We start from the raw sequence: 26,532 nt of genomic DNA, 5'->3' as shown, positions 1-26,532 counted from the left end.
GTCTCCTTCCTAGGTACTACTAAAATAGTATCAGTAATCAGCCTTCTGATTATCATCCCTGCAGTCTTCCTCAAAGCCCCTTCAGTTGTCAAATTTTTTGACACTATCTACAACACTTCAAAATAATGGATTGAAAAGTGAAGAATTCAGTCAAAGCTTTTTTGTCACTTATGCTAAAATAAGGTTTTTAAAGTGAAAAATTATTGTATTGTAAACTACATTCAGTCAAACTATGATTCTTTTAGATAAAATATGGTTTTATGTAGAGTAGACCATACTAGAAGTATTGCTTAGAGCTGGTGGTGAAATCAGGGGGTCAAAAAGGCCAGTGACAAATGTCCAGAGGACACTGTAGTTGTGGATTCCTGACACATTGACTGACAAAATGGCTCTTAGGCCATGGCTGTGCATTGGAAGTGTGGGGTAGAGTGAAAAGGGAGGTTTTTTTCCCTCACTTTTTAGTCTCTATATTTCTATATTATTTGAATTTTTATAGTGAGAGTGTTTTCATTTCTTACCTGTATAATTTTTAAGAGATATAAGTTAAAGAAAAAAGACGTTGCAGTTGTACATATCTGAGACTAAGAACATATTATGATTTTAAAGGATGATTATGTCGATTATGTTGAGAATGCCCTAGTTCACAATCAGTAGGAGGTACCTAAGTAAAAGTGGTTCTCGATTCTCTGTCTCTTTCGCCACTCTCACATTATGGCTCAGAGATGGACACCTGCAGAGAACTGAAGCTGCCCCAGCTGATGTGTGCAAGTCATACAAAACCCAACATATCGTAGGGTCTCCTTGCAGTATAGGAATAAGCAAATCTTGTACCTTAGTCTACATATCCTACTAAATTAGTCACAGAGTCAAGGTGGAAACATTTTTTTTGAAGTAGAGAATAGGATGAATGTATGATTTTTCTCTCTCAATAAACACACAGACCTTGGTATACCTCAATAAACAAAGAGAAACACAAATTTAAGATATGATTTTTCTTTAATCACTTTACTGTTTACTCCAACACTTCCTATTTTCTATTAATAAATGTTCTTGGAGGTTAAATGATAGTGCCTTGTTATGGGAATGTGGTTTGTGTATGGTAATGGGGTTTGATCCAGTAGGTTTCAAAAATGGGAAATAATTTCTACTGCATTATACTTAAAAAATATAATTGGTTACTAAGATCATGTATCGCTGTTAATTATATTGTAAGGATGATTGCAATTAAACAAATGAATATGTGTAACTTTGTACCTTATACAGTAATCATAAACTGTTACTACTTGTTTACTGCTTAATGTAACTCTGAATTTATTAACAATATATATTTTAAAAATATATACACATATATATATGCATTTTAAAATAACACAGTCTAAATTCTGATCTAGTAGTCCAACTTTCCAGCATAGTTCTAACATCTTCAGGTTAACTTGGTGTCTGGAAATCTATTCTCATCTGTTTATGGTTTTCCTTCAACTCATTCAAAGGATCTTAGGGAGGATTTAAGGATTTAAGTTGGAACTTACAGAAGTTGAGAATCAACTGTTTGAGTTCTCATGATTTCCTTCACACACCCAAAAGAGAAAAATGACACAATAAAAGTGTTTTGCAGTTACTTGGGTTTCCTTCTCAGTTGTCTTTGATTTCTCTGATCTTACCTATTGTTACCTAAAATTTTTTCCCATCTAAGTGTGTTGCCTCCAAACTTCCCGCTCCTTCTGATCAATATCATTTTCTAAACCACTTTCTTTCGCTGCCAAAGAACATAGATTTGGCTCAATTAGTGATTACTATCTCTTAGAGAGACTAAGACTATATTTGTAGAATATAGCAGTCTTTTTTTTTTTAAGAAAAAACTTAATCAGAAAAATTACAAGTATTTAAAAGCAGATTTAATGGGTCTCATTGAAAAAACTATGACACAGCAAATTTCAGGATCCACACTGAAGTATCAGTTGCTTTGGCAATCCCTCTCAGTTAGATGCCATGGTTGAAAGCACTCAGGCAGTACTTCTCATAGAGGAGCATATCAGAATTGCTGGTACTAAAGTACTTTTTAGTTTGAAAGATGAAGAACATCCATTGTTTTCATAGTTGCATAATGGACACTTTTGGGGACCTGCCCAGATTCCCTTTATCAGATTGATGCTTTCATCCTGCAGGTGCTCCTGACAGCTCACATCTAACCCTTCTTTTGAAAATTACCCTCAGACTGGAGCCTCCTTACTGGGAAATGCTGGGAAGGTTATGCTCCTTCCCATGTAGTTAATGACTGATACCAGGGTACAAAAAGCTGTTACCCTCCTCAAGGTGAGACAACTCTGTGGTACCATTCATGCTCCAGAGCGCCCTGTACCCTGTACCATCCAGTTTCCACTAAGTCCACATCTTTGTGGATTTCCACTTTCTTCACCTGCCCTATCCTGTATCCCTTATTCTCATATAGATTTCACCGGACAGCAATTCTTCAATTAACTACTTGCACAAAAGTCTTCATCTCCGGTTCTGCATTTTGGGCAGCTGGCTGTAGACAAATATAAACTATAAAAATTAAAGCTCTGCAGTATCTTCTTGCCTGGAAGGGATACGTAGATTCTATATTTTGCTTACTAGCGATTCTTTGGAACCCAGTACCAGGAGATAAAATGCACCTCTGCTCCCCAAGCATAGAGCAACTTTGGGGGTAGATTGGAGGAAAAATGGATAATATTGTTATTAAATATGTATTATTGAGATACATCTCAAATGTTATATAGATAAATTTTAAAAAGCTAAATACTGCTACAGGCAGAGACATGGAAGTTATTACTTTTTAATTTATTTTTGTTGTATTTCTATTAATCTGGATTCACAATATTTTCAAGAATTCTAGTTGGTTATAACATTTTCAAGCAGAAACTAGAAATACTACGGAGGTCCCTGCAATACCACTTAAAACTTGTGGTAGTAACTTTATAAATGGAATATGAAAGATTTCACAGGTTTCCCAAAAATCTTTTGGACCCACAGTAATTAACTTTCTTTCATTGCTGGACCTGTCAATTCTTGTTAGTTATTACCTAAAATATTATTTATGAACTAATTTTAAGTGCTTTCACATTTTGATTGAGAAGTCTCTGACATTTTTCCGTCAAATAGCAACAAACTTTAAAAGTCCCAAATCCTTTCCCACATCATTTTCTGTCTCCTTATTTAGCTTATTTTGTTCCATGCTAAATGGCTGAAATGATGCAGCAGAGAGAACACAGATATTTAACTCTAGCAACTAATATAGCTGGCTATGTACTTGGACTTTAATTTTATTGAAAATTGTTTAACTGATTGTTAAAGAATATCACAAAGGGATAGCAATCTCAATTCTAGTGACTTTCTAAATATATTGTTGAATAAAAATGTCCCAATCAATGTTCTTATTTAAAATGGTACTTTTAAATTGCCTTATTTTTTCATATGTATGATGGAATGATATTTTCTTAAAGAACCAAGTCTGTGTTGAGTTATATTTTATTATATCTTTTCACAAGCTGAAATCTTATATGTCTTCTTTATAATATAATGTCTTGATACTGAAATTATCCAATTGGCTAAAGCACACTGCCATGCCTTCTTAAAAGGCCTCATATAGGTGGTCATACCTATAGGAATCCTATTAATAGGAGATTGCAAAGACTGCATTTCTATCAATATTTCTGAAGAGATTCAAGTCTTTTTTCAACATATAAGACAGAACAGAACAGGCAAAAATGCATTTTTTATTTAAAAAATTCTTGCTTTTAAAGTTCTCAAACAACCAAGTGGCATTCTGAACCTCAAACTGCAGTGTGACTAAGATGCAGCTGAAGTAATTGTGTTTTAAAATAATTTATTTATTTTTAAAAATTCAGTTTTATATGTAAATTATATACATTTATATTATATCTATTCCTTGCTCCTGAATGTTACTTTCACATAACCAATAGATTTTGCAAATTACTTTGCATTACATAATCGCTTGAAGTAGAATTAAAGATGGGACAGATATATAAATTATAAAATTAATTTAGAAATATATAAAATAAATCACTTTTGTCTAGGAGTTGTACAAAATGAAGGAAATATTATATGTAGTTTAATGTTTATGTAGTAAATATAAATCATATGCTGTGTGGAGTTCTAGACAAATGTGTTTGCTATTCCTGATTTTTATATCCATGGAGATTACATGACGAGGTATAGACATAGGGTATGCACCTTTTTCATAAGTCAAGAGCATATCTTTTGCAACTTTTTATTTATGAATCACCCAGTGTCATGAGGCTGAACAAACCCAGAAAATTATTCTTGTGTATTTTCGAATTTGCTACTGCCAAGCATGCCTCTGGGTATTGTTATCCCCAGGTAAAGATGTCAAATAAATGCTTTGGATCTGCACATCTAACCTTTCTTCTCTTCGTAATATTAATCATATAAAAACTTTTATTTGATGCAATACTCGTCTCCACACAAATTTTCTTCTAGGGGTGGAAGGTGGGATGTAAATAGGAGGGAGGCTGTTTGGCATCTGGAATCAATTTTTTAGAATTTATGTAGAATTAGATATAGTAATTTATTCTGAAATTCCAGAACATTTATTTAGAGTTTATTGGTGATTATAGTATTTTACATTTGCCATGCCTATAATATTCTTCCTTGGCTTGGGATTTTACCTGTACCATGGGCAAATTAAGGCATTAAAAAAAAAAAAAAAGGATTGTTTCTTCTATCATTTACGTGTGTACATGCCTATTGCCCAAATCAGTGGAAATATGGGTAGGCTCTCTGGCATCTGCTCAGCATGAGTGTTTATGATAAAACTGTGGAGAATAAGTGATTATTTGGTCCCAATGTCCTAGTATGTATATTTCCTGATATCAAGTGATTTGAGGATATTCATAATACAGTTTCCATTTTGATCCTGTGACTAGGTGATTGTTCATGGCATTGTTCAGTGCTGTACCTTTACAGTATATAGAGAAAGAGGCTATGAGTTCTTGTTAATATCTTTAAACTCCAGAAGCTTAGTCCTTCCTTCTAAAATGAGGCAAGGAGGGATATCAGTCCCTGAATGATGAACTGTGTGAATACATCATTAAAAATTCATTTATTTTCAGTCTCGGGCTGCCTTATGAAGTCACACAACAACATGATATCAGTCATCCATTAATCCAGTCTCTTCTTCCTAACAACATCTTGTGGAAACTGTATTGGTATATTACTTAAATTTTGTAATCATGAATTATTATTTTATGAACATTTAAATATAGGGAAAGATTATTGTGGTTTGTTCCATTGGCAGGATCTCCACTGTAATAATACCTTAGTCCAAAAGTTATATAAGTGCTTAGCAATCTAAGGTATACAGTATGCTTCTAATTATCTAAGTTCAATAGAGAATACATGCTGACTTCCAAGGACTTGAAGCAAATATCTAGACTATAACTAATTACAGTGTTCTGTAACAGTTTCAATATTAGATTATTATGTTAGTCTCAACTCTACAGGGTACAAATTTGTCATGTGGCTCTTCAGCTAAGTGGTATTTGCAGATAGAGGTATGTATCATAGTGCTTGTTAAGAGAAAAGGATTTGGAATCAGATCAATTTGGATTCAAATCTTATCTGCCACAGGTCAGCTAAATGACCTTGGGCAAGTTAATTAACCACTCTGGGCCTCAACAAAATGGGGAATAATAATATTCAACTAACACAAGTTAGTTGAGATCAGATAAGTTCATGTATATAAAGAGCCTAATACAGTGACTAGGACATTACAGATACTCAGTAAAAGTCTATACTTTTATTATCATCATCAGATTTGTTGGATCAAAATCTTTTATCTCTCTGGAGCATCATGCCTTCTTGACAGCAATGTTTTTCTATAATAATAAACCAGATAATGGCTCCATCCACTTCACAGGGAGGGCAAAGGCAAGCATTATATGAAGGCTTTTTCATCTGGTTTTCTACAGTTTTCTCTTTCCAAGTATGTGAAAGCAGTTTTCACCTGGCAGTGAACCCAAAATAATGAACTCCATGATGAGTGAGTTGGGTTGTTCAACTACTAAACACTGTTCTGACAATGATATGAACTGCAGGACTAATTGTGCCCCATCCGTTTAACCTAAGGAGAGCATAATCAGACTACCTTGGCGTCTTCGAGAAGAGTTAAATTTGCAAGACCAGATGATGTTCTAAGCTCTCAAAGTCTGGTACAAAACAGTCTTTATATCTTAATCCTCAATTCTCCCTAAAGCCTCAGTTAACTTTTGGGCTGTACCAAGAGTTTTTCTGCAATAGTCTCACACTACCGCAGAACCTAAATTGGAACTTCTGCCAGACTGAACAACACAACGCACTTTTGTCCCAGTTTCATACTCTCAGCCCTTGGGGATGACTGCTTCATGCTTTTCCTATCTGGCTGTAAACCAGGTAATCAGTTTGGATGCTATTTCACTTTAGTCCTTGGCATTTGGCTGAAACAGTGGCTCCTAGCAATCATAATGAAGAGAATGGAACAAATCTACTGGCTATTTTAGTACAGAAAGTCTTCAATGACTCTAAGACATTCAGGTATCTTGGATACTTAGAATTTTGAGTGTCATTACAAAACACTTAAACAATAATGAACAGTAGGTAAAATAATATAGTATGCTCGAAAGACTGTTTCTAACCCATGACTTGTTTATTGGAAGGGGATATGTATCATATTAAAGTTTAAGCTTTTGCATGACTAGAACTCCTTATAAAGAAAGCATCAACCTCTGACCCAGGTTGAATTAAAACATCTGTTTATTTTGGTTCTCCTCACCCCTCCTCACAGCTGTAAATTAGCCAATTTATAATAAAATTGTCCTTCAATATTGGAGAGAAGAGTATTTTTAAAGTTCATTTTCATTTTCTTACTGTTTGATATTTTTAGGTTGATATAGGCACTGGATTCCACTCTAAATTTTATGCAACCTCTACAAGAATGGGGCACTGGGGATAAAAAAATGCAACTGAATTTCCTCGAGATTAATCCCTTTCCTTGTGAGTGGATTAAATTCTTATAGAAATTGTCAGAGCCAATGTCTTTAGATCACCTCAACACTTTTAACTAAGTATCTACCATATGTTTGGTGTGGTCAATAAATTAAGAGCAGTCTGAGTCTTCTGTAGATTTGGAACTTTTAATTACTCTGATCAATTTTGCTGTAATAGAGATTCACTTTTCAGATTTTAAGTGTTTTAGAAAGTAATCAGGCAAAGAAAAGTGCTTTTGAGGGAAATCTTTCAATGGATAGATTATATAATTCAAGCTCTATATCTGTTACATTTAACCAAAAGAGAAATTATAAGATCATAGAAATAGTTCAGTCTCACTAGAGTCATCAAAATGTTACAATGAAAAATTAAATGAATAGTTATAAAGTGTTCATATTTCATCACAGTGGAAGAATTACAGGCAATGATTTGAAAGCCTCACACCTGCTATCCCCTTCAGTTGAAAATAAAAGCAGAAAAGTAACAGCATTCAGACATCTTGACTATTTAGCAACTTGTGCATCTTTAATTGAAAAATATCTATTACCCTGTGCCTTCCAAAAATATAGTGAAAAGATATATCTGCTGGTGAGATAGGAGAGGAAAACATGTCTTTTGAATTTCAACTATCTTATGAATGATAAGTTTGTTATCTTTTCATTGAAAGAACTTATGGAAGAGATGTAAAACCAGAGACAAAAAGAGGGGTCAAGATGAATAAGACAATAATTTGAGGCTTTTAAAAATACCATCATATGTTTCTGATAATTTTGACTTTTCATGCTTTTTGTCTTAAGATATATTAATAATTTATTAAAATTCAGTAAACACTTGGTACTACTAAGCCATGAATATTTAAATTCTACTAAATCAATGATTATCCTCAACATCATTTCAAAAAGGAAATGTAGAAGTTACTTATACACAGACATTGCTAACTGGAATTTCCCTAATTATATAGGATTGCTTCATATACATCCCTTATATATGAATACCTGCTCCAATCAGTTAACCAAAGAAATTCTTATCTATGGCCACTGGGGATTCCTTTTTACTCCTTTCCATCTAAATAGTCCAACCTCTTTCTTTCTTCTTCTTCAGAAAGGAAAGGAAGAAGGCATAACTAATGGTAGGAAACAAAAACACTGGGAAGAAGTAGAGGAAAATAAGGGATTAAAGGCTATGGAAATCTCCAAAGTAGAGGCATCCAAATTTTTTCAGAAATAGGTCTTTAATCAGAAACTGATGTGTGGGTGATTTTTACAATAGTGGTAAATTGAAAGGATCCACACCACTTTGTGACTCAAAGGTTAAGTCGAGAGCCTGAGGAGGTTTTATTCATATCTAATTTCTGTCTTTCTTCATCATCCCAAAGTTTTATGATGTCACTTAATGCAATTAAATTTGATGAGGTCAAAAGCAGACAGTTTCAATGATCATCAAATTATAATCACTAATTGTTTAAAAGCTGAGAGTATTAAACCCTGATGGCAGAAGGCAGGTTACATAGCTCAGGGTACATTTTTTTGCTTAAAAAAGTCAAGTGGTCCATAATGGGATCAGACAGGCCAGATGTGAACATATGCAGCATGGTGGATATTCAGCAACATTTGAGGTTAGAGTTGGGGGTGGTGGTGAACCATTACCCATGATTTGACAGACAGAGGTGAGCATAAGAGGAGGACCTGATTCCTCTGCCATGGCTAACACTGATTTTCTCACAGAATATTTGTTTCCCATGGTCTTTCAGTTCTACAATTCTATTAGTGAAATACTTTACGAACATGATGGATTAAAGAGATGGCAATCAGCTGGCCCTGGCGTTGAATCATTATTTATTCATTCTGTTACTATGAGAAAACTTTTTCCCAAATCAGTGATCCACAAATAAAATTTTGGAAAAAGCTTGTTAGAAATTGCCTATATAGCTTCCTTTACAAATATATGCAACTGTGAACAAAACAAAAAGCAAAAACAAGCCACTTCCTATTCAAAGAGAATGCTTAAATTTATTTTTTCTCATTCATAGGATTTGTCAAGCACTATAGTGAATTCCTTTTTCCCTTTGCTGAAAAAGTTTCTAATTGGCTTCATAGTTAGCCAGCTTATTAAAGCACAGTAAAACCAAAAAATTGAAAAAAGTTTTTTTGCTGCAGTAGAATATAGTGTTTTTCTAGTTAAAATTGCGAATAAGAAATTCAGTTCTTACCTTGTCAGAAGGTTTAAATGGATTTCCTTGTCCACTAATTCCACCACTGATACTAAATCCAAGGCCAGGATTCTTTTCTATTCTCACACAAAACTATGCAAAAAAAGATATAAAAAGGTAATCAAATACATATAAAAGCTAAATATCTTCAAATAACTGTATCGCAATAGAAAATAATCACATTTCACTTAAGTTCTCAGGGTTAGCCTATGTTAACTTGGTATATAAAAGACAGTATAATCTCTGACAAAATAGTGTTTCTATAAGCATCAGTTATAATTGGAACTAACAAAATTACCTGAACAAGCAGACATGAGTAAATATTTATTCGTTACCTGTGCAGGACTAAATTTTGATTAGCAGTTTTTAAAACTTAGAAAACCCCTTAAAAAAAAAGATTGTACATTATTTTAATTATCTACTTTAAACGTACATATAGTCTGACTAATTAGAAAGGACTGTATGAATAAGTGAAAGAAAATTTGTAAATGTAGAGTGAGGGAAAAGATGGCTATTTGATTAATTAGTTGATTAATTATTTACACATCTTTATTGGAGTATAATTGCTTTACAATGTTGTGTTAGTTTCTGCTGTATAACAAAATGAATCAGCTATATGTATACATATATCCCCATATCCCCTCCCTCTTCCGTCTCCCTCCCACTCTCCCTAGCCCACCCCTCTAGTGGGTCACAAAGCACTGAGCTGATCTCCTTGTGCTATGCAGCTGCTTCCCATTAGCTAGCTTCCCATTAGCTAACTATTTTACATATGGTAGTGTATATATGTCAATGCTACTCTCTCACTTCGCTCCAACTTACCCTTCCCGCTCCTTGTGTCCTCCTTGTGTCTATTGTCTATGTCTGCATCTTTACTCCTGTCCTGCCCCTAGGTTCGTCAGAACCAATTTTTTTTTTTTTTTTTTTTTAGATTCCATATGTATGTGTTAGCATATGGTATTTGTTTTTCTCTTCCTGACTTACTTCACTCTGTATGACAGACTCTAGGTCCATCCACCTCACTACAAATAACTCAATTTCGTTTATTTTTATGGCTGAGTAATATTCCGTTGAATATATGTGCCATATCTTCTTTATCCATTCATCTGTTGATGGACACTTAGGTTTCTTCCATGTCCTGGCTATTGTAAATAGTGCTGCAATGAACATTGTGGTACATATGGTTTTCTCTGGGTATATGCCCAGTAGTGGGATTGCTGGGTCATATGGTAGTTCTAATTTTAGTTTTGTAAGGAACCTCCATACTGTTGTCCATAGTGGCTGTATTGATTTACATTCCCACCAATAGTGCAAGAGGGTTCCCTTTTCTCCACACCCTCTCCAGCATTTATTGTTTGTAGATTTTTTGATGATGGCCATTATGACTGGTGTGAGGTGATACCTCATTATAGTTTTGATTTGCATTTCTCTAATGATTAATGATGTTGAGCCTCCGTTCATGTGTTTGTTGGCAATCTGTATATCTTCTTTGGAGAAATGTCGATTTAGGTCTTCTGTTCATTTTTGGATTGGGTTGTTTGTTTTTTTGAAATTGAGCTGCATGAGCTGCTTGTAAATTTTGGAGAGTAATCCTTTGTCAGTTGCTTCATTTGCAAATATTTTCTCCCATTCTGAGGGTTGTCTTTTGGTCATGTTTATGGTTTCCTTTGCTGTGCTAAAGCTCTGAAGTTTCATTAGGTCCCATTGTTTATTTTTGTTTTTATTTCCATTTCTCTAGAAGGTGGGTCAAAAAGGATCTTGATGTGATTTATGTCATAGAGTGTTCCGCCTTTGTTTTCCTCTAAGAGTTTGATAGTGTCTGGCCTTACATTTAGGTGTTTAATCCATTTTGAGTTTATTTTTGCGCATAGTGTTAGGAAGTGTTCTAATTTCATTCTTTTACATGTAGCTGCCCAGTTTTCCCAGCACCACTTATTAAAGAGGCTGTCTTTTCTCCACTGTATATTCTTGCCTCCTTTATCAAAGACAAGGTGACCATATGTGTGTGGGTTTACCTCTGGGCTTTCTATCCTATTCCACTGATCTATATTTCTGTTTTTGTGCCAGTGCCATAGTGTCTTGATTACTGTAGCTTTGCAGTATAGTCTGAGGTCTGGGAGTCTGATTCCTCCAGCTCCATTTTTCTTTCCCAAGATTGCTTCAGCTATTCGGGGTCTTTTTTGTTTCCAAACAAATTGTGAATTTTTTTGCTCTAGTTCTGTGAAAAATGCCATTGGTAGTTTGATAGGGATTGCATTGAACCTGTAGATTGCTTTGGGTAGTATAGTCATTTTCACAATATTGATTCTTCCAATCCAAGAACATGGTATATCTCTCCATCTGTTTGTATCATCTTTAATTTCTTTCATCAGTGTCTTATAGTTTTCTGCATACAGGTCTTTTGCCTCCTTAGGTAGGTTTACTCCTAGGTATTTTATTCTTTTTGTTGCAGTGGTAAATGGGAGTGTTTCCTTAGTTTCTCTTTCAGATTTTTCATCATTAGTGTAGAGGAATGCAAGAGTTTTTTTTTTAAATATAAATTTTTTAGTTTATTTTAAAATTTTTGGCTGTGTTGGGTCTTTGTTGCTGTGTGTGGGCTTTTTCTAGTTGTGGTGAGCAGGGCTACTCTTTTTTGCGGTGTGCAGGCTTCTCATTGTCATGGCTGCTCTTGTTGTGCAGCACGGGCTCTAGGCACACAGGCTTCAATAGCTGTGGCACATGGGCTCAGTAGTTGTGGCTTGCGGGCCCTAGAGCTCAAGCTCAGTAGTTGTGGCACACAGGCTTATTTGCTCCATGGCATGTGGGAATTCCTGGGCCAGGGCTCGAATCTGTGTCCTGTGCATTGGTAGGCAGATTCTTAACCACTGTACCACAAGAGAAGCCCAAATGTAAGAGATTTCTGTGCATTAACTTTGTATCCTGCTACTTTACCAAATTCATTGATTAACTCTGTAGCTTTCTGGTAGCATCTTTAGGATTCTCTATGTATAGTATCATATCTTCTGCAAATAGTGACAGCTTTACTTCTTCTCTTCTGATTTGGATTCCTTTTATTTCTTCTTCTCTGATTGCCATGGCTAAAACCTCTGAAACTATGTTGAATAATAGTGGTGAGAGTGGGCAACCTTGTCTTGTTCCTGATCTTAGAGGAAATGGTTTCAGTTTTTCACCATTGAGAAAGATGTTGACTATGGGTTTGTCATATATGGCCTTTATTATGTTCAGGTAATTTCCCTCTATGCCTACTTTCTGGAGAGCTTTTATCATAAATAGGTGTTGAATTTTGTCGAAAGCTTTCTCTGTATCTGTTGAGATTATTCTATGGCTTTTATCCTTCAGTTTGTTAATATGGTGTATCACATTGATTGATTTGCATATATTGAAGAATCCTTGCATTCCTGGGATAAACCCCATTGATCATAGTGTATGATCCTTCTAATGTGCTGTTGGATTCTGTTTGCTAGTATTTTGTTGAGGAGTTTTGCATCTATGTTCATCAGAGATATTGGTCTGTAGTTTTCTTTTTTTTTTTTTGCGGTACGCAGGCCTCTCATCGCTGTGGCCTCTTCCGTTGCAGAGCACAGCCTCCGGACGCGCAGGCTCAGTGGCCATGGCTCATGGGCCCAGCCACTCCACAGCATGTGGGATCTTCCTAGACCGAGGCACGAACCCATGTCCCCTGCATCGGCAGGCGGACTCTCAACAACTGCGCCACCAGGGAAGCCTATATAGTTTTCTTTTTTTATGGCATATTTGTTTGGTTTTGGCATCAGGGTGACAGTGGCCTTGTAGAATGAGTTTGAAGGTGTTCCTCCCTCTGCTAATATTTTGGAAGAGTTTGAGAAGGATAGGTGTTAGCTCTTCTCTAAATGATAGAATTTGCCTGTGAAGCCATCTGTTCCTGGGGTTTTGTTTGTTGGAAGATTTTTAATCACAGTTTTAATTTCAGTGCTTGTGATTGGTCTGTTTGTATTTTCTATTTCTCCTGGTTCAGTCTTGGAAGGTTGTTTTTTTCTAAGAATTTGTCCATTTCTTCCAGGTTGTCCATTGTATTGGCATAGAGTTGCTTGTGGTAATCTCTCATGATTCTTTGTATTTCTGCAGTGCCACTTGTTACTTCTCCACTTTTATTTCTAGTTCTGTTGATTTGAGTCTTCTTACTTTTTTTCTTGATGAGTCTGGCTAATGGTTCATCAATCTTCTTTATCTTCTCAAAGAACCAGCAATTAGTTTTATTGATCTTTGTTATCATTTCCTTCTTTTCTTTTTCATATATTTCTGACCTGATCTTTATGATTTCTTTCCTTCTGCTAATATTGGGGTTTTTTTGTTCTTCTTTCTCTAATTGCTTTAGATGTAAGTTAGGTTGTTTATTTGAGATGATTTTTGTTTCTTCAGGTAGGAATGTATTGCTATAAACTTCCCTCTTAGAACTGCTTCTGCTGCATCCCATAGGTTTTGGGTAGTCGTGTTTTCATTGTCATTTTTTTTTAGGTATTTTTTGATTTCCTCTTTGATTTCTTCAGTGATTTATTGGTTATTTAGTAGCATATTAGTGTTTGTATTTTTTAGTTTTTTTTTTTCCTATAATTAGTATCTAGTCTCCATAGCATTATGGTCAGAAAAGATACTTTATACGATTTCAATTTTGGTAAATTTACCAAGGCTTGATTTGTGACCCAAGACATTATCTATCCTGGAGAATGTTCCATGAGCACTTGAGATGAAAGTGTATTCAGTTGTTTTTGGATGGAATGCCCTATAAATATCAATTAAGTCCATCTTGTCATTTAAAGCTTGTGTTTCCTTATTTATTTTCATTTTGGATGATCTGTCCATTGGTGAAAGTGGGGTGTTAAAGTCCCCTACTATGATTGTGTTACTGTTGATTTCCCCTTTTATGGCTGTTAGCATTTGACTTATGTATTGAGATGCTCCTATATTGGGTGCGTGTTTACAATTGTTATATCTTCTTCCTGGATTGATCCCTTGATCATTATGTAGTATAGTTCTTTGTCTCTTGTAATAGTCTTTATTTTAAAGTCTATTTTTTCTGATATGAGAATTGCTACTCCAGCTGTCTTTTGATTTCTATTTTCATGGAATATTTTTTCCATCCCTTCATTTTCAGTCTGTGTGTGTCCCTAGGTCTGAAGTGGGTCTCTTGTATACAGCATATATATGGGTCTTGTTTTTGTATCCATTCAGCCAGTCTATGTTTTTTGGTTGGAGCATTTAATCCATTTACATTTAAGGTAATTATCAATATGTATGTTCCTATTACCATTTTCTTAATTGTTTTGGGTTTGTTATTGTAGGTCTTTTCCTTCTCTTGTGTTTCCTGCCTAGAGAAGCTCCTTTAGCATTTGTTGTAAAGCTGGTTTGGTGGTGCTGAATTCTCTTAACTTATGCTTGTCTGTAAAGCTTTTAATTTCTCTCTTGAATCTGAATGAGAGTAATCTTGGTTGTAGGTCTTTCCCTTTCATCACTTTAAATATGTCCTGCCACTCCCTTCTGGTTTGCAGAGTTTCTGCTGAAAGATCAGCTGTTAACCTTACGGGGATTTCCTTGTATGTTATTTGTTGCTTTTCCCTTGCTGCTTTTAAAATTTTTTCTTTGTATTTAATTTTTTGTAGTTTGATTAATGTGTCTTGGTGTGTTTCTCCTTGGATTTATCCTGTATGGGACTCTGCGCTTCCTGGACTTTACTGACTATTTCCTTTCCGATGTTAGGGAAGTTTTCAACTATAATCTCCTCAAATATTTTCTCAGAAACTTTCTTTTCCTCTTCTTCTTCTGGGACCTCTATAATTTGAATGTTGGTGCATTTATGGTAGTTATTTCCACTATTTTTTTTTCCAGGTCACTTATCCTTTCTTCTGCTTCAGTTATTCTGCTATTGATTCCTTCTAGAGAGTTTTTAATTTCATTTATTTTGTTGTTCATCATTGTTTGTTGGCTCTTTAGTTCTTCTAGATCCTTCTTAATCATTTCTTGTATTTTCTTCATTCTATTTCCAAGACTTTGTATCATCTTTACTATCATTACTCTGATTTTTTTTCAGGTAGACTATTTCCTCTTCATTTGTTTGGTCTGGTGGGGTTTTACCTTGTTCCTTCATCTGCTGCATGTTTCTCTGTCTTCTCATTTTGCTTAACTTACTGTGTTTGGGGTCTCCTTTTTGCAAGCTGCAAGTTCGTAATTCCCATTGTTTTTGGTGTCTGCCCCCAGTGGGTGAGGTTTGGTTCAGTGACTTGTGTAGGATTCCTGGTGGAGGGGACTGGTGCCTGTGTTCAGGTGGGTGGGGCTGGATCATGTCTTTCTCGTGGGTAGGGCTGCATTTGGTGGTGAGTTTTGGGGTGTCTGTGAACTTAGTATCATTTTAGGCAGCTTTTTTCTGCTAATGGGTGGGGTTGTGTTCCTGTCTTGCCAGTTGTTTGGCATGGGGCATCCAGCACTGGAGCTTGCTGGCCATTGGGTGGAGCTGGGTCTTAACGTTGAGACAGAGATCTCTGGGAGTGCTCTTGCCGATTGATATTACATGGGGCTGGGAGGTCTCTGGTGGTCCAATGTCCTGAACTTGGCTCTCCCATCTTAGAGGCTCAGGCCTGACATCTGCCCAGAGCACCAAGACCCTGTCAACCACATGGCTAGGTAAATGGGGATTTTCTTGCCTTTTGGGAAGTCTGAGGTCTTCTGCCAGTGGTCAGTAGGTATTCTGTAGGAGTTGTTCCACATGTAGATGTATTTTTGATGTGTTTGTGGGAAGGAGGGTGATCTCCACCTCTTACTCCTCTGACATCTTGAAGGTCCCCTGATGGCTATTTAATTTAAATCAGTTGTTACTGCTTTCTAGGAGAGTAGAATATTTCATCTTCTCAGTAGATAATTCTATTGTTTAGACATAGCAGGCGTTTTATTGGGTTGGCCAAAAAGTTCATTTGGTTTTTCTGTAAGATCTTAACAGAAAAACCCAAATGAACTTTTTGGCTAGTCCAATAGTTTGAGAAAGGGGAGAAGTTTTATCCACAGTTAGAGTGAAGGTGAAACAAAAGAAGAAAGAAATACTCAGTGAAAAGAGTTTTGGGTTTTGGCAGCAGCTCCTCAAGAGGCAGTTACAAGTGTTAGAGGAAAGAGGAAAACACTGTGAGAAAGAGAGAGGTCAAAAATATGGAGAAATTGTGACAGGGAAGAGTCAATAAATATTTAGGACTGTGAAGGCTAATATTCCAGTATTCTGTGCTCTATTACCTCCCCAAACCCCAAATCATCAATGAAATCTGTTAAACGTCAGAGCCTTATGCTTTGCAGTACTGTTGGGAAATGATGGCATTAGGAGTAGGTCCACCTTGGGGTAAGGTTGGAGTAAAGATAACAGCAATTATAAGAATTGATACAGGGACTTCCCTGGTGGTCCAGTGGTTGGGACTCTGTGCTTCCACTGCAGGGGGCACAGGTTTGATCCTTGGTTGGGGAACTAGGATCCTGGATGCCACATGGCGTGGCAAAAAAAAAAAAAAAAAAAAAAACAACAAAAAAAGAACTGATACAAGGAACGTAGATCAAAAATTCAGCAGAAGGGAAATCAGTGTCAGGAATGACTTAGAGAAACTATAATAAACCTAGGAATTCTTGATGATCCTGAGCTGGGGATGTGAATGTGTGGGCTGTGGGGAAAATGCTAGTTTTCCATGTGAAGTGGGATGGGGTGACCCCAGATAACTGAAAGACTTGGCACACCAGAGGTAGCATGCACTTTGGTTACACAAAGGGGAAAAAACAACTTTTATAACTTTTAAGTAAAGAATGAGTATTGGAACTAGGGTGAACCAAGTATTACCAGAGATTAGCAGGCAAAAGATTATCAATAAAGAGTTAAGAAAAAAGTCTAAAGAAATACATTAGAATATATTTTGTATTTATATAAATATATATTGGAAATGTTCTTAAAGATGATTGGAAACATTTGTTTTTTTAAGTAGCTCAATGTTTTCCCCAGCAACATTGCTTAGCCTATTAATTTGCTTATGGGAAAATGCAAATGCCCCAAATGTTCTCTACATCTTTATTTTTAAGGTACCTTCAATACTTACCTCTTAGATAGTTCAAGGCAAACTTGAGTCCTATTCCTGACTTAATTAGCATATATTGTGAGTCGATGGGAGCTGGATCAATTAGGTTTGGCCATTTAATAGGACTATCCTTAATTCAGTCATATTCTTTAATAGTAAACATAATGTTTATTACATAGTTCACTTGCAACACAAGGACCAAAAACTATCCACTAATGTGATTTTTATGATAGACTCATTAATGAACAGTTTCTAAATGATGAGTAACTGCAATTACCATAAACACTCTCCTATATTTTTATTTTAAAGATTGGTTTAATTACAACTTTTCCTTTAATTGATCTAGATTTGTTAAAACTAGTTATCATAGGGTGGTAGAAACTACAGTTTCTAATAGCTTTGTATTTATATGGCTCACAGTCTGTGGATCTGAACATATAATAGCTTGATTAGCTCGAAGGAATACTTTAGCTTTATTCATCACACGAGTTCACCTTGTCCTTTTTTTGTTATTAGTGGTTAATTAGAAAATGAGAAGAAAGGAACTAATACTATTTAAACATTTTACTTTTGCTTTTCCCATATATCTGTGCATTTCCAATTAAATTATTTAAAATTTGGGCTATATCTTTCTAATGTGAAAATTTTATATTGTATAACATAATATGTGGAAGGTATACACTTTGGGCTTTCTCCAGGCCACTATAAAAACTGAAAGGAAACATATGCAACAGATTTTATTTACAAAGTAAATTGCTGAGGGTACTTTCTAGTCATTCCCTTTCAAGGTAGTGACTATATCTATTTTATATTATTGTCAATCTGGAAGGCACTAAAAAATCTTAGGAAAACAAATTTCATATGTGCCAAGTATCTGAAGAAATGCTTCAATATATTTGTTAATAATAGAAATAATAAAGATGACACTGCAGTTTTATAAATATGACAAACAACCACAAATTCTGATCTGAAGCTAGGCTCCCCTTGGGCATGCTATGGTATGGCTAATAGGTTGTGTTGGGACTGCTATGTTCCATAAAGCATGTCAGACAGAGTATTCATCTCACATAGAAGGAGTTCCACCTGTCTGCTAAGGCCCAAAGGGGCCATAAAATGTAAGAGGAGGGAATGCCTCACAGCCAAGAAACAGTCTGAAACTAAAAGGGTTTAGCAAAGAGGAAATGCAGTGTTCTAGAAAAAGGTCAGATCTAGGAGGCTAATAAATAGCTTATTCAATGAAAATCAGCTTTTTCTATTTTTTATTAAGTTATTGATATCAATGAGTGAGATTGCTGGCTGAAGATAACAACAACAGTTTGGCAGGAAATGGTGCATTTGCTTCTTTCAGAGTCTGCTTCCATCATTTGACTACTTGATATTTCTGGTTTGTGTTAATCTTTCTCTAATTAAAATATTGGGTCATAACTTGGAGAGGCCCATGACAAAATGGATTGTAATGTAGCAGTGAGGCTCTGTGAAGTCATAATGTATAATCTCTGGAAGGCAGTGATCTCATTTGGTCTTGCAATGCTCTAAAACCTAGTAGCAAGAACAAAGGAAATACGTGTGTGTGTGGTGGGGGGGGGGTGGGCACATGTGCGTGAGATGTAATTCAGGATTAGAGAATTGCATTGCAGAAAGATACCTGGTGATGCTGTAATTAACGTGCTTCCTATCCTTTGTTCTAGTGACCGTTCTCTTTCCTAGCAGTATGTATTATGAAGCTTTTAGTGGATACCTGCTGTTTTTGCTGCTCAAGATCCATTCATTCTTTGTCTGGCAGTTATAACCTCAAATTCTCTTTGTAAACCACCCACTTCTTTATTCTCAGCCTGTATGCTTTCAGTGAATCATGTTATCTAGACCTAAAACAAAGCACTGGATCCCCTAAAAATATGATTTATTATAGGATGAGCAGGTCACTTGATCAACTAGGAGTAATGAGCTGGCTATTAGGATTTTCAGGAAAGAGAATCTTGCTCTTTCTTGCTTGTTTTACGTCTGAGAGAGTCTGAAGCTCTTGAGCTATCTTTCTATCATGAGGGGAAAGCCTTTTTGGCACAGGAACCAGCCCACAGAGAGAGAAGTCATGATTTCCTCTGAGCCTAGCATTAAGCCTTATCTGAAGCTTCCTCCATCTCTGGAGTTCCAGCTGATATGAGTTTAAACATTCTCCATTGGCCTAAGTCTTATTAGGTTGAGTCACTCATAATCAAGAGGCATAGTTGACTAAAAAAAATTGAGAAGTAACTTGCTTATGTGTAGATATAAAAGAATTGATTTATCTTTTATTTTAAAAAGAAAACAAATTATACACTTGTTAGAAAATTCTTTTGGGAAATGAAGTGAGCAGAATTTCAAATATTCTGTACTGTAAGAAATTCAAGGTAAATTTTTGATCAATTTAAGGACTGTTAATTGCTGAAGCATCAAGAAAGGACCTTGTAACTAAAAATGTTTCACTTCTGAGGCCATTTCCAGGTTTGAACCCTGAGAGTATTAACATAGAGAAGGTCTGGTGAAGAGACATCCACATTCTGCATGGAGTTTTAATCAAGTAGGACATCTGAATCACCTTTGAATGTCTATTATGTTATCTCGTCATTGACTATCTAGAACAGTGGCTGGCACATAGTTAGCACTCAAATAACTTTTGGTTGAATAAATAAATCGGTAATATGCATGTGTGACAAAAGATACTCTCAATTATTCACTGTAAAAAGTATATGATGACTCTTTCTTAAAACATGTGATGAGTTTTTCGAAGATATGCCAGTTATTCAAAGAAGTGCTCCAATTATATTGTTAACTGCTTGGAAAAACTGCTGTAACTTTGAAAATGAAAATGGTTGTAGAAATCATGATTCATGCCTTTATGCCACAAATATTTATTGATTTTCTACTAAGTGCTAGGCACCTTATCAGACAGACAAAAAATCCTTTCCCTCATGGAACTTACATTCTAATGGGGGAGACAGATAGTAAACATGTGAACAGGAAGTAATTTCAGATAGTGATATGAGCTGTGCAAAAAAATAAAGCAGGAAAGTAAGTACAGTTTGATGGAACAGGAGTGAGGAGCTATTTTAGTTGGAGTAGCTAAGAAAGGCCTCTCTGAGGATGTGACATTTGAGCAGAAATGTGAATGAGATAAAGGATCAAGCAACAGACAATAAGAAAAATGGGAAAACTATTCCAGGCAGGGAGAACAGCAATTTTAAATGCCCTGAAGACAGATGGATCTTTGTAAAGTCAAAGGACAATAAGACGGCATATGGACAGACATATAGATCAATGAAACAGACGGAGAATCAAGATATAAACCCTAACATTTGTGGTCATTTGATTTGCAACAAAAGGTCTAAGATAATTCAATGAGGAAAGAATAATTTTTTAAACAAATGGTATAGGGACAACTGGATATCTACATGAAAAATAATGATTTTTACCTGTACCTCATACCATGCACAAAAATTAATGCAAAATAAATCAGGGACTGAAGTGCAAGAGCTAAAACTATAAACCTTTAGGAAGAAAATACAAGTAAATCTCCATCATCTTGAGTTAAGCAATGATTTTTTAGATATGAAACCAAATGTTATAAAGGAAATGACTGACTTTATCAAAATTAAAAACTTTGGTGCCTTAAAGAGACCATCAAGAAAGTGAAAAGACAACCCACAGAATGGGAGAAAATATTTCGTATCTGGAATATATGAACGACAGTTACAGTTCAAATAACCTAATTAAAAAATGGGCAAAGAATTTTAATAGACATTTATCCAAAGAAGATATATGAATGACTAATAAACACACGAAAAGCTACTCAACATCATTAGTTATTAGAGAAATGTAGATTAAAAACACAATGAGAGGGGCTTCCCTGGTGGTGCAGTGGTTGAGAGTCCGCCTGCCGATGCAGGGGACACGGGTTCGTGCCCCGGTCCGGGAAGATCCCACATGCCGCGGAGCGGCTGGGCCTGTGGGCCATGGCCGCTGAGCCTGCGCGTCCGGAGCCTGTGTTCCGTAATGGGAGAGGCCACAACAGTGAGAAGCCTGCGTACCGCAAAAAAAAAACCCCCAAAATCCCAAAAAAACCCACAATGAGATACTATCAATACTTCACAAGATGGCTATAATAAAAAAGAAAGACAATAATAAATATTGGTGAGGATGTGGAGAAATTAGAACACTCACATTGCTGGTGGGAGTAAAATGTGGCAGACGCTTTAGAAAAGAGTTTAGAAGCTCCTTAAAATTGATAAACATAATTACCATATAACCCAGCAAGTTCATTCCTAGGTAACTACCCAAGCACAATAAAAATGTACCTTCACACACAAATTTGTACATGAATGTTCAAAAAGTGGAAAGAACACAAATGTCTATCACCTGATGAATGCATAAGCAATATATGGTATTGCCATATAATGGAATATTATTTGTCAGTAAAAAGAAATGAATTACTGATATGTGCCACACTAAGCACATTATGCTAATTAAAATTAGCCAGTCACAAAAAACTTCATATGTCATATGATCTCATTTATATGAAATGTCCAGAATAGACAAATGTATAGAGATACAATGTAGATGAATGATTGTCTAGGGCTGGGGGCAGAATAGAGGGCAGGGAGTATGGAAGATGACCGCTAATGGGTACAAGGTTTCTTTTTGGAATTATGAAAATGTTTAAAAATTAGATTATGGTGATGGTGGTACAACTGTATAAATATACTAAAAACCATTGAATTGTTCACTTTAAACAGGTGAACTTTACCGTGTGTAAACTATATCAATAAGGCTGTTAAAATCGGCAACAACAACATGATCAGCATGACGAAAGAGAAAATGGCTAAGGAGAGAGTAGAAGGAGAGGAGGCAGGGTCCAGGTCTGTAGGGACTTCATGCCATAGTGAGGATTTATAAGGGTTCAGAAGTTTTCAAGCCACTAGGGATTTTTAAGCAGAAGACTGACATGATCTGATTCATGTTTTAAAGAGATCACTCTGGCAGTGGAAAAGAGACTGGAGAGAAGCAACCGGCAAAAGAGAAAACAATTAGGGAGCTACTGAAGTAGATAGGAGTGAGGTGATGGCTGATAAGGTGGTAGCAGTGCAGGTGATGAAAAGTGGTGAATTCAGAATATATTTTAATGGAATTGCTGTGTCTTGTACGTGGGCTGTACGTGGGCTGTGAGAAAGGGGAGTCAAGGATCTTTGGCCATAGCAACAAGATAAATAGAAGAGCAATTAACTGAAATGGGGAAATCTAGAAGAGAAGCAGGTTTGGTAGGGGCAGGGCCAGGAAACAAGAGTTTCTTTTGACTATGCTAAGTTTAAGAAATTCATTGGCCATCCAGGTTGAGATATCAACAAGTGGGTAATTGAATATAAACATCTGGAGTACAGGGGAGAGGCCAGAGCTGGAGATATATAAATCTTGGACTCATCCATCCTGGAAGTGAATGAAATCATACAGGTGTGAGTATGGATACAAAAGAGAAGGGGGAAGGGGGTCAAGGTTTGAGCACTGGATCACTCTATCATTTAAAGGTCAGGAACAGAAAAGGAGCCAATAAAGAAATCAGGAAAGAATGGCTAGTGTGGAAAGAGGGAAAGTGGTAGAATAGTGATAGCCAAGTGAAGAAAATTTAAAGAAAGAGTTCAGTCAAGCCACTTGCTGAGAGATCAAATGAGATGATGGAGATTTGATTATGGGACTTGACAGAAGTAGAGAGAATGCTTCATGGTACTGAAATTAAACTGGAAATTAAATTTGCTGCTACTTTCACTTTTAGTTCCTGGTCTTATAGGTTATTATATAACAGTGCTTGTACAATAAAGAGTGCTATGCAATGATAAGGTATTATAACTTTTGTTGTGATTTACACTATGTGTATTGCACAGCCATATAAAATCTACATAAAACTTCTCTGCATTCCCAAAATTTCTAACGAACCTGTGTCATAGACTAAAAAAGGTAATAATTATAAAAATATATAAATGTTAATATTAAAAAATATTTTTTTGATCCTTCTATTTTCATATCTTTTTCTGTTGTGTATCAGAGATGCAAGTCCAACTAAAAGTGCTAATTAAATCTTTTGAAGAAACATACTAATAGGTTGATGAATAAAATCCTTTGAGTAGCATTTTCTAGATCTTTCAGAAAAAAATAGCCAACTCTGTATGTATCTAGAAAGTAGAAACTCAAATGTTCTTTAGTCTGTAAATGCATTTTAAAGGTTATTCACTTCATTTCCTTCATTTTAAACTTGAGGAAATCAAGAAGACCATACATATATTTAGTGCAACACTGAAAGAGGCCTTCTGATTCCTACTGTAGTGTTTACTGAATCCTACTATTTGACTAAACATAATTCATAAAGTCAATTTGTAGAATTTGTGGTGTTGAGTTAGACATTATTTGTGTATGAATTTAGAGTTGCAGTATTACTTTGGTTACTGGAGAATAAAATTCTATGGGGAAAATATGCATAAATAGCAGTAATTTAAGTAGAGCAGGATGAGGTATGGGATGCCCCTGAAATCATTTGAGTAAATAATATACATTAAAACCATCTTAATATCTATTTTCTAACCATCTTTATTAAATTATTGCCTTTTAATTTTAAAATTCATAATTAAAAAACCCAAATATTTCCAAGTTTTTCTTCTTATATCAAACACTCAGGATAATGTATTTTTCTTCACTTGGTTCCGAGTGAACCTCACCTGGAACCTCACCTGGATGAGGTGAGGTTAGATGAAGCCTCACCTGGAACCCTTGTGAGCCCTTCAGGCAACTGATCAGAGCATCTAAAGAGATGTCTGAAATCATGTCTTAGCCAAAAGCTTCATGTACTCCACATATTATTAAGTATCAAAATGATTTCTTCCAGGGTACACTATAGCATCTCCTTCAAGGAGGGTTTCAGAGCTTTGTTTTTATTTCCCCTTGAATATGATGGGTGTGAGCTGCTTTGTATAACTCACAAGGCTTATTCTAATGTAATTCTAATGTAATGCTACAAGTTCTCTTTTAGGCACAAACTTTAGTTCAAATGTATACTCACAGGAACTGGCAGGAAACAACTATGGAGCTCTGGCCCTCCTGATATGTTAGGTTCATTAGCGGGTATGTCCTCTTGTCTGGGGCAGACATGGACTTGAGGGTGCACTTTTCTATTTTTATTCTTCCAGTGTGGGCTTACTCTTGACCTCTATGTTTGGCTATAGTGCAGCAGGCTGTAGCATTATGTGGTAGACTCATGAAATTGGATTCTAATTCTAGCTCGACTTCTCTGAATCTTAGAGTTTTAGTCAGTAAAACAGGAACTGCTCTATCCACCACAACATTATTGGTTAGATTAAATCAGTTAATATATGAAAGGATTTTGAGACATTTGAAGCATCATGCTGATGTTTTTCCTTCCTAATTCTGCTTTGGGGTCTATATGTTCCACATATACAGATATGCTTTGCCTTGGATTATACATTTGCAAAACAGAAAAACCAAGTTTATGTTAGTTTCTATAAAAACTATTCAACAAGTTATGGATGACTTGTGTATACTTCTAAATAGTGTTAATAACACTATGTTATTCAGCTGGCAAATTGCTGAGTTATAGAATATCTTGATATCAGTTCTCAGCCTTGGCTACACAATAGAATCACCTGGGGAGTTTCAAAAATTCCCATTACCCAGCTCACATCCAGGCTAATGAAATCAGTTTCTTTGGGAATGAGGCCAGGGCATGAGTATTTTTCAAAGTTCCTAAGCAGCCTCCATCGGGCATCATGGAATTTCCTCAAAAAACTAAAATAGAACTACCATATGATCCAGTAATTTGACTCCTGGGTATATATCCAGAAAAGATGAAAACACTAATTTGAAAAGATATATGCACCCCAATGTTCATAGAAGCACTGTTTACAATATCCAAGACGTGGAAATAACCCAAGTGCCCATAAATAGACAAATGGATAAAGAAGACATAGTATATATACACAATAGAATATTACTCAGCCATAAAAAAGGATGAAATTTTGCCATTTGCAACAACATGGATGAACTTGGAGGGTATTATGCTAAATGAAATAAGTCAGACAGAGAAAGACAAATACTATATGATATCACTTATAAGTGGAATCCAAAAAATAGTACAAGTGAATATATGCACCACAGAAACAGACTCATAGACATAGAAAACAACCTTGTGGTTACCAAAGGGAAAGGGTTCGGGGAGGGACAAATTAGGGATATGGGTTTAACAGATACAAACCATTATGTATAAAATAAACAACAATGATATATTGTATAGCACAGGGAATTATAGCCATTATCTTGTAGTAACTTATAATGAAATATACTCTGCAAAAATACTGAATCACTATGCTGTATACCTAAAACTAATATGATATTGTTAATCAACTATACTTCAATTAAAAAAAAAAAGCTGAGCAGATTCTAATGTACATCTGAGGTTGAGAACATCTGATATAAAGTATTATTTTATTGTGAAGGGGAGGATAAGCTGAATAGTCATTTGGACTGGGAAACAAAGGGAAGAGCTAAGAGAATGGATATGATGGCTAAGAGTTTTCATGTGGAATGGGAAGGATTCAAATCTTACCTTCTGGCTTTCTTCAGCTCACTGTTTAGTACAACTCTATTGTTCTCTGTTATGTTCATCAATAATCAAAATGGTTTATGCATTATAATCCCTTTTCTAAGTAAAATTCCCTGATAATGAACTTCAAGTGACATGCACATGATTTTGTTGTAGATAATTTGTTAAAAAGAATATCCATTATTACACATCAGATTTCTAGTCTATGGAAATTAATACCTTGAATCTGGGTCGCACATTATGGTTTAAAAATCACTTCCATATATTTTATGCCATTTAATCCTAGAGTAGAAAACAGATGATACTTAACGTCTATGAAAAATAGATATGTAAAAGTAAGTGTATTAAATTAGAATTCTTAGATATTTTGCCTTGTTTTATTGTGACGGGTAGTTTGAAAGTTGAGATGGTTTCATCATTCAGGTGGAACATCAAAGTTTACTAAGTACTTCTTTATGGCTAAAAAAGGCTAAGTGTGCTGGTTAGGTAAAATATGACATTCATTTAAATTCATTCAACTTCATTAGTGGTAGCATTTATTATGTATGTTCATTGCTATATGGAACTTATTT

The 26,532-nt window shown here is 35.5% G+C and overlaps 1 protein-coding gene across 1 annotated transcript in view; it reads right to left on the bottom strand.

The window, feature by feature from the left end:
- Positions 1-26,532, bottom strand: part of LRRC7 (leucine rich repeat containing 7) — a 514,499-nt gene that overhangs the window by 21,675 nt on the left and 466,292 nt on the right. The window contains exon 25 of the mRNA XM_032604391.1: positions 9,254-9,346. Coding sequence (XP_032460282.1) covers positions 9,254-9,346 — 93 coding nt within the window. The remainder of the gene's footprint in view (positions 1-9,253; positions 9,347-26,532) is intronic.

The sequence above is a fragment of the Phocoena sinus genome, chromosome 1 (assembly GCF_008692025.1).
Source record: "Phocoena sinus isolate mPhoSin1 chromosome 1, mPhoSin1.pri, whole genome shotgun sequence".
Taxonomy (NCBI): Eukaryota; Metazoa; Chordata; class Mammalia; order Artiodactyla; family Phocoenidae; genus Phocoena; species Phocoena sinus.
The sequence above is the reverse complement of the archived record's forward strand: the minus strand, read 5'-3'. Positions and strand labels throughout refer to the sequence as shown.